At 38.3% G+C, this 8,494-nt stretch overlaps 1 protein-coding gene across 1 annotated transcript in view; it reads right to left on the bottom strand.

Moving 5' to 3' along the window:
- The window catches only part of LOC143021729 (thioredoxin-related transmembrane protein 2 homolog), a 13,002-nt gene extending 10,061 nt beyond the window's left edge, over window positions 1-2,941 (bottom strand). The window contains exons 1-2 of the mRNA XM_076179406.1: window positions 2,663-2,941; window positions 837-1,017 (exon numbers count right to left, since the gene is read on the bottom strand). Coding sequence (XP_076035521.1) covers window positions 837-1,017; window positions 2,663-2,803 — 322 coding nt within the window. The 5' untranslated portion in view covers window positions 2,804-2,941. The remainder of the gene's footprint in view (window positions 1-836; window positions 1,018-2,662) is intronic.
- Window positions 2,942-8,494: the final 5,553 nt, after the last annotated feature.

The raw sequence follows: 8,494 nt of genomic DNA, 5'->3' as shown, positions 1-8,494 counted from the left end.
AGAAAGAAAAAAAAAAAAAAAGGTACAGATAGATTAACAGAGTACATGTATAGTTCCACTATAAATGGGGTGAGGGAGACAAATATGACTGCAGCAGATGTAGACAGAGGACTTTGTAGCATGGAATTTAATTAACCATGCCCTTGGTCCAACTTGCTGGTGGCAGGGTATGAACTGCATCAATACTTGCAGCAGAGGTCAAGGTGATGGCAGTTCAAACCTTGCCACCCATGAGTTAGACCAAGGTGGTTCATTAAATTCCACACTACAAAGTCTTCTGTAAGGGGCACCATCCTAGCCTCCTGAGAGGGGGAGTTTTGTGACATTATGATGAATCATCAATCAGTTTTAGAAGGTTCAGTATTTTGAGTGTGGTCAGATAGGCATATAGGTGTATGTTAATTTAAAAGATATGGAGAAGATTAGTGGGAATAATTAGGGAAGAGTTGTGCAGGTTTAAGAGATCAAGAGGGAGTACATTAACTTAAAGGTCCAGTCTTCATGTTTCATTAAATTAATTTTTTTTCAAGGTGTTCAATCAGTTTCCTCTCAAAGTAACTACAGGTACAATACACAAGAACATTCTGCCAATCTTCTTAGGCAAATTTACAAAAACTAAATTATGGTTACAACAATACAATGAAATTGTCAGTGCACTTACACTCCACTAAGCATACAAACCATAAAAAAATGAAAGATCAAACAATTCTCATTATGACTTGTAGCCACATTACAAAAGACCCCTCCAAAAAAAAATTCCACATTAAAATTTCATTTATAGATAGCAACTCTCATCACTTCAACAGAAGTAATGATCAAGTGCTATGGGTACTCACTCAGGGAAATGATGCAGTACACAATGCCTTGTATGGGATCTGAGCTAAACCACAGAATAACATTGCCCACCTTGGCATACATAGATGCCAGGGAGATATATGACAACATACTGCGGCTGTCTGTCTTCCTTGACCGAAACATGATGACAACCAGCATGAAGAACATCACTTCCGATTCCCACTGAAAACAGAAGAAAAACTCAATTAGTTAATTTTTCTTTCAATATCAATCTCAATACAAATGAAATGTGAAGGGTGCTAGTGGAAAAGCCCCTCTTGAATCCATGTTGGTTTGAGGAGGTGGGGACTTAAATTATGTTTCTGTCATCAATTTTTCCATCTGCTTGGATATGTTCGATAATAATGAGACTGATGTGTAGTGTACATTTATTTTCTGTTTATTTGGTTTTAATATAGGGATCACATATTCTCTATTCCAGAGGGTTAGAATTTTATTGAACAACCAGGAATAGCCGACAGGATCAGACAAGGATTCTATAAACCCGGGTCCATACTTGTTGCATTTCCATGTTTCGTATCATCTTTGCGTACCACCTAGTGATACGATATGGTACAACAGGGTATTGTACCCACTTGTTGCGTATCTGCCTGCTGTATACAGATACGCAATAAGTGGGTACAATACCCTGTTGCACCGTATTGTATCACTAGGTGGTATGCAAAGATGATACGATACGTGGAAATGCAACAAGTGTGGACCCGGCTTTACATTTAAACCTAGGTGTTTTAGATAGATGCTCAAGACCTTATTTGAGCCTTCTACATTGGAATTTCTAAACTTTTTTTTTATTGTCCTTGTCCCATATTTGTTGTAGAAGGAAAGGGTGGCACCTTGATTTTCCACATCTCTAGTTATCTTCCTATTTGCTACAATTGCAGCTTTGAAATTTGTTTTGGAGAAGCGATTTAGGTTGATGATGCCACGTTGTTATTTTGGTCATGATTTTTTTCCTTGGGTTCCTTCTACAGCTTTATTTTTAAGCTCTTAATATTTTTTCATAGTTCATATGTTTTTGTTGTTTTCCCATTTATTGAATTTGCATGTTTGACCTAATTCCCTTCTTCTTGCTTATTTGTTTTATGATGTTTTTCTTTAGTTGTAGCTCTTTTTCTTGGTCTACAAATTTCAGTTTGCTTCTTATTTTCTTTTTTTCCTTTCTTCCTTTGAGGGTGCTATCTCAGGTATGTAGTTGGGGTTGCACTTTTTGTAGCCTCTTGGAATATGTTTCTTGCTGGCCTTCTGAATGGTCACTGTTGTATCTTCCACTGCTTGTTTATTGATAAGAACTGATCTATATCAAATGTTTACCCTTTTTATTTTTTTTACTTTAGTATACTATTGCAAATTTGGATAACTAGAAATAGTGAGGAAGAACTGGGTTCCTAGCTTAAACTTGCCAAAGATAATATGAAAAAGGGTGAAACTACTTTGACCCTATTCATTGACAATAGTCAGCTGTATTAAGCAGAAGAAATACATATTTAATTGCACACCTTTTATGTCAATCTTCAAATCTAAAAAGTTCAAATAATATAAATTGTAAAAAATACAATGTTTCATTTTTCAAAGACTATTATCTTCTTGGTAACACGAAGAGGACTTTGCCCCACTAATTTCGGTATGATCATAATAACGGTTTACTGTGAGTTGCATTTTAATTAACTTTACTACACAACTTTCTATTATAGTATGGGGCTCTTACACAAAGACCGCCGAGACCTTCACTTCCAATACTCCCATGAACTCTCTATCATAATTACATGGGACTATAAAATTAAAAAACATTTAACAATTTAAGACTTACCATTGAAAATTCGCAACTTTCTCCTGCGAACACTATATGACATAGCGGAGTTGTTTTGCAAACTACAAAACTAAGACTAAGTAGGATATTAGTTATATAATATGGATGCAGTAGCTGTACTAGATCTTCTTTTAACGACATGGCTATTGTTTAGTAATAGCCACTGACAAAATTGACCAGTCTGTAGTTATTTTTTCTATAGTTCTTGGTGAACTCTCCTTCCAATGTTTACGTTGCTAGCGCCGCTGAGCCGCAGACGACAGCACTCGGCAAATACGACAACGAGTGATGTGACATTAAATGATTGCCTAATTCAAATTTGTCTGAATTTAGTATCTTGTATAAAACAAATTAGAATATAGCTAAGAAGATGAATGTCGTAAGTAATTTATTATATATTATACTCCACAAACGATTATGAGTTGTACATTCATAGACGATCATAATAGATCATAGGTTCCATTAGTGGTAGATTACACGATCTTTGTAAAACCATAAAAATTTAATTTCAGTTGTTTGTAAGTTTAGCAATATTTTTACAACATACATCATTACTACCCAAATGTTCATCATGAATATCAGTTAATAGTCCTTTAACCATCTCCAATACCTGGCCCATTACGGTTACCCTTGTAGTGGAATGGTATATTGACTGTAAATTTGAAATTTCAGACATACAGACATACTTAGTGTTTATATACTTATAAAAAAAAATGCAGCCAACCGCATTCCTATCACCTTACTAATTTTCAACTAGTTCTCATAATTGCTTGATTGAATTTTATAATTTTACTCCTAATCGTCTTAAAGGAGGCTTGAAGTAGGTTATGAAAAATAGACAGGACTGAGTTTAGCTCTTTTCCCATACATTACAATCAAGTGAAAACATGAACTTCAAAACACCGCGATCTAAAATGACAATTTAAAGAAAATGGAGAAAATTGGGAGATAAGCTAGTTGGTTGCTGACGACAGTGTACTTGTAGCAGTATCAGGTGATGGATTATGGAAGTTAGTGATGAGGGTGTGCGAAAGAAGGAAGTTGAGGATAGATGTGGGTAAAAGTAAGGTGATGAGATGTACAAGAAGAGAGGATGGTAGCAAATTAGGAGTATTAAGGGAGGGAGACTGGAGGAAGTGGCTTTAGGTACTTGGGGGCGAATGTGGCGGGGAAGGGAGGAATGGAAGTAGAGGTGGAATGTAGATTGAGAGGAGTAAATGGCTTGAGGGATTGAAACGTGTAATGTGTAAAAGACATTTTGGAATGGATGCTGAGGGGAGATTGTATGAAGGAGTGACTGTGACGATAGCACTATATGGGTCAGAAACATGGAACATAAAGTTTAAATGTGTTTGAGATGAAATGCCCGAGAATCATGGTAGGAGTTACTAGGCTGGATAGAGTGAGAAACGAGGTGAGGAGAGTGGGGTGGAAAGGGAGTTGAGAGTTATGGTTGATGAAAGGACATTGAGATGGATACATGGAAAGTATGAGTGAAGATTAGTAAATGAGGTGTGAAGTGAGTGAACATGAGGGGGCAACCAAAGATGAGATGGATGGATGGGGTAAAAGAGGCATTGGGGAAGAGGGGAATGTCTGTTGAGGAAGGGAGAAGGCAGGAAACGGGTGAGTGGAGAATGGGTATGGATGATGCATGGAAGGGGATGGGGGGGTTAAGGGAGTATGTATGAATATTTTGACACAGCCCAAAGGGATTTCTACTTGTCTTTTCTATTTCTGCATGAGGGGATGAAGAGGGAGGTCGCCAATTAAATGAAGTGGCCTTGCTGTGGATGTGCTGCTTTGCTACATTGCTTCTGACCTAGGGCAGTGGGTGAGATGCAGGTATGACCTGTCATCCAGGAGGAGCCAAGAAGTGGGAGGAGTGGAGTATGTGGGGATGAAATGGGTGGGAGTGGGTTTATGCCTTTGACTTTGGCTACCTCCCTTGTAAGGGGGAAAAATCCCTATAAATGATGTATAATTCCATGTATGATCTACTGACAAAGGCAATGGAAGCAAACCTAAGGAATGCACAAAGAGCAATGAAGTGAATAATACTGGGAATGACACTAGAATTTTAAGAGAACTAGCCATATAAGAAAGTAAACTGGAATGAAAGACGTATTGTAGACAATAAAAGTGTGGAAATAGAACTGGGTAGGTTATGTAGTCAGAAAATTGGTGATGGGTGTTTAAGCAAATGTGTTGCCAAATGGACCTCACAAGACAGGAAAATGTGTGGGAGCGGTAATTTGAAGAGGCCAAAAGTTCAAAGATAGGGAGCCTTCATATGTCTGGTGGGGCATCCAAGAAATGCATAAGTTGAGATTCAGAGTAAAAACTCTGATTTGTTAAAAAACTGGGAGTATATTACTTGGTTGTATTGATGGGATTGTTTGTTTTGATGAAGATGTTCCAAACAGGACCTGAGCATTGAGATGTAGATGATGAAGTCACCAGGACTAAAAAGAGCTACTGATGTTCCAATTATTCTGCAGTGTCCTGAGTAGACCAAAATTTAGAACCCAAAGCTGCAAATGGTGTTACCTTTCTTGGTCTCTAAGGTCAGAGGGTTAACAACTCACTCCCTGGAAGAAGTCCTCCAAGCCCCATGAGAGATGAAACATTGCAGTCTTCCTACGGCCTTAGCAAGTATTAGAACTATCACCCATCCAGACATTTGGATCTTATCAGCAGTTCTGTTCTCACAACTTCAGTATATGGGCTTAATCCCAGTGTCAAGGTTCTTCACAGAATGTGTTTGAAGGTCATGCACTGTAGCACAGCTGAAGATTAGCGCTGCAAGCACTATCAAATAACGGACACTGACTATGAGTTTGCAACACTGATTACATGAAGGTATCCATTATCTAAATTATATAGTGTAGCTGACATAACTATTTCAATTGACATTCATTTACATATACACATATTGACAATGTCAATTAATTTCCTACTTTACAATTACTCGGAGAAAATCAGAGGATCATTGAGTGAAATGAGCTTAAAAAACAAAATTACCAATTTTATTTAAATTGCATATATGTACATATTTACTTCAGCATTCTGTTAATTGTCTAGTTATGGCTACCTTCATGTGGTGGTTCTGTAAGATGACAGTCAAAGAAAATCATCTCCCTATTGCATATCTTTAAAACCCATCAACACCTTCCCCTCCATTTAGAGGTACAGTCCCAAAGAGCCAACTCTCACCTCTAGACCAGACTCAAGATCTCTCTATAGACTTCACTTTTTCACATAAGGAGAGCTGACAACTAGTTATTGCTTCCCCCTATTATCCGGTGACAGAAACTCATCACAATAAAATAAGAGAATGAATCCTGAGGTAATAGTCATTATGGTTGACTCTTACCAAGGTGCCATGTCTTTGACAATGGCAACCATGGAGTTCCATTTTTTCCGATCTTGAGCCAATCTCATTAGGTCTTGAACTTTCATTTGCCTTCCAGTGTCCTGCAGTAAGCTACCCACGCTGTCTACCACAAGCCGTCTTCCTTTCAATTATTCCTTGTAGACTTGTTCCAGTCCACCTGCATGGATTACATGGCCAAGGAAAGAAAGTTGTCTATTTCTAATGGTTCCTATAAGTGATCTTTTTGTTACATCTCTTCTTAAAATTTCTTCATTTGTTACCCTTTCAGTCCAAGATATCCTCACCATTCTTCAAAGGCACCATTATTATTAATATGTTGTTAATAGAAAAACTGAATTGTAACTAGCTCCATGACTGAAAAGCATATTAGTGCATCATCCCAGAATTCAATGGTTGAGGCTCTTGGCACATGAGATAATTTTGATGAGATTTTATTACCTCAAGTTTATTTGACTGGAGACCTACAGCCCCTCAGCTGCCAGCAATGGTTCACAGGCACTTCCATAGATCTCTTTGGGAAGAAACATTAGTTCATTGTCCATGTTATGAGAATGTGCTGCTGTTTCTATTTGGCTAAAAGGAGGTGGAAAGGATCATTCACAGACTCAGTTCTTCTTATATGGAAAGAAAAGAAAATCAGTGGAAGTTGCAGAGGGGGGGTGCTGGGGGTGCCCAAGCACCTTCCCCTTTGCCCTGTGCCCCAAAAGTGCCCTTCACAAAAATATATAATAATGAACGAAAAATTATTTCTCACGGGCTTTTTCCATTTTCTTACCATTCAGAAATTATAATGTGAAAAATGGTGTTGCACAGAGTTTACACACACACACATACATACATATACCAAAGGCTTTTTCCCCCTACACGGGGGGTAGCCACAAAGAAAAAGGCATAGAAACCACTCCCACCCATTCCATTTCCTATATATTCCACTCCCCTCCACCCTCCTCCCTCCCTCTTATCTTGGCACCTCCTGGATGATGGGTTATCCCTGCATCCTGTCCACTGCCCTGGGTCAGAAGCAGTGTCGTAAGACACAGCACATCCACAGCAAGGCCGCTTCATAAGATCGGCGACCCCCCCCTCTCCGTCACACACACACACACAATACGAAAGAGTGAAATGCCTAATTTCCAGCCCAAAGCACCTTCCCCTTGCAATGTCTGTGCATGTTACTGTTGCAGAACATGCAGGGCTCTCACATAGGGGGAGGGGATATGTTTGGGGGCAGCAATTCTAGCCTGGACTTCCAGCCCATGGGGCTGACAAAATAATGATAATAAAAAAAGGAGTCAAAGAAGCCCTGAATATTTTAAAATAATAAATTTTTGCATTAGAATCAACAAAATATGAAACATTTCCCATATCCTTTCTGCAATAGGGACAATAATTAATTTTTTTTAAATCTGTTAAACACTTTGCAAGCCAGTAGCTAAAATGTCTTAGTACTACTAAAAAATTAATTGGTTGGATTCTCTGACTTTTGGGTGGTTTTGCAAAATGCCTCGCGCCCCTGTGTTGACGTGGTGATTTTGTAACACTTCTCAAGCCAGAGCCAGTAAGCCTTTTTCGTTTTAACACACACCCTTTCATTACTTTTCCAAAATGTCTGAGGAAGTTTCTTCTAGGATGAAACATTATCGACACTTCTGGAAATGGGTGATGTGCTCAAAAAAGATACAAAAGAAAGACACCAAAAACAACTCTGAGCTTCTTGGACAGCTTCGAGCAGAACACGCTAGAACCTTTCCGGGTCTTTACGGAAAAACCAAAAGCTTTTCTGTGATAGAGTCTTTAAAGGAGTTCCATTTAAAAGTTCTTCAGTTTAATGTCACCATACGTGAAAATGAAGACTTTTGATATTCAGATGAAATGTTTGCCGATTTACAATTGTTTAACGGAGACGTCGAAAAGAGTAAATTCGATGTTTTTTCCAAGCACTATTTCGTGGGCTACAAGAGTTTCATAAAACATGGAGGCAGGGATGATCACAGAAATTACCAAATGCACTACATCGACTCAATTTTGAAGAGTTACAAGCGTCAAGAGAAGAACAAGTACGCTATAAAGAAAGTCAAAGAAGAGGCTGAAAAAAAGAGGCTCCAAGAAAAGATTGAAGAAGAAAATCGGAAAGCCGCCGAGGAAGAGGAACGGAAAAAGCAAGAAAAGCTGGATAGAAAGCAAAAACTGATGGAACTTAAAAAGGGAAGGGATGAGAGGCATGTTAAACGGTTGGAGAAAAAAAGACTTGAGCAACAATTGAAAGAGGAGAAACACCGTAAAAAATTAGAGAAGAAACATCTCGAAGAACAAAGAAAAGACGAGAGACTACATCTAAGAATGGAAAAACGCGAGCTGGCGAAAGAAGAAAAAAAAAAAAGAATGATTTGAGAAATCTGAAAAGAAATATGGGTTCTTTGTTATTCCCTGAACTA

Source organism: Oratosquilla oratoria, chromosome 42 (assembly GCF_046742065.1).
Source record: "Oratosquilla oratoria isolate Oo_2021 chromosome 42, ASM4674206v1, whole genome shotgun sequence".
Taxonomy (NCBI): Eukaryota; Metazoa; Arthropoda; class Malacostraca; order Stomatopoda; family Squillidae; genus Oratosquilla; species Oratosquilla oratoria.
Note: the sequence above shows the minus strand (reverse complement) of the source record. Positions and strands in the feature narration are given on the sequence as shown.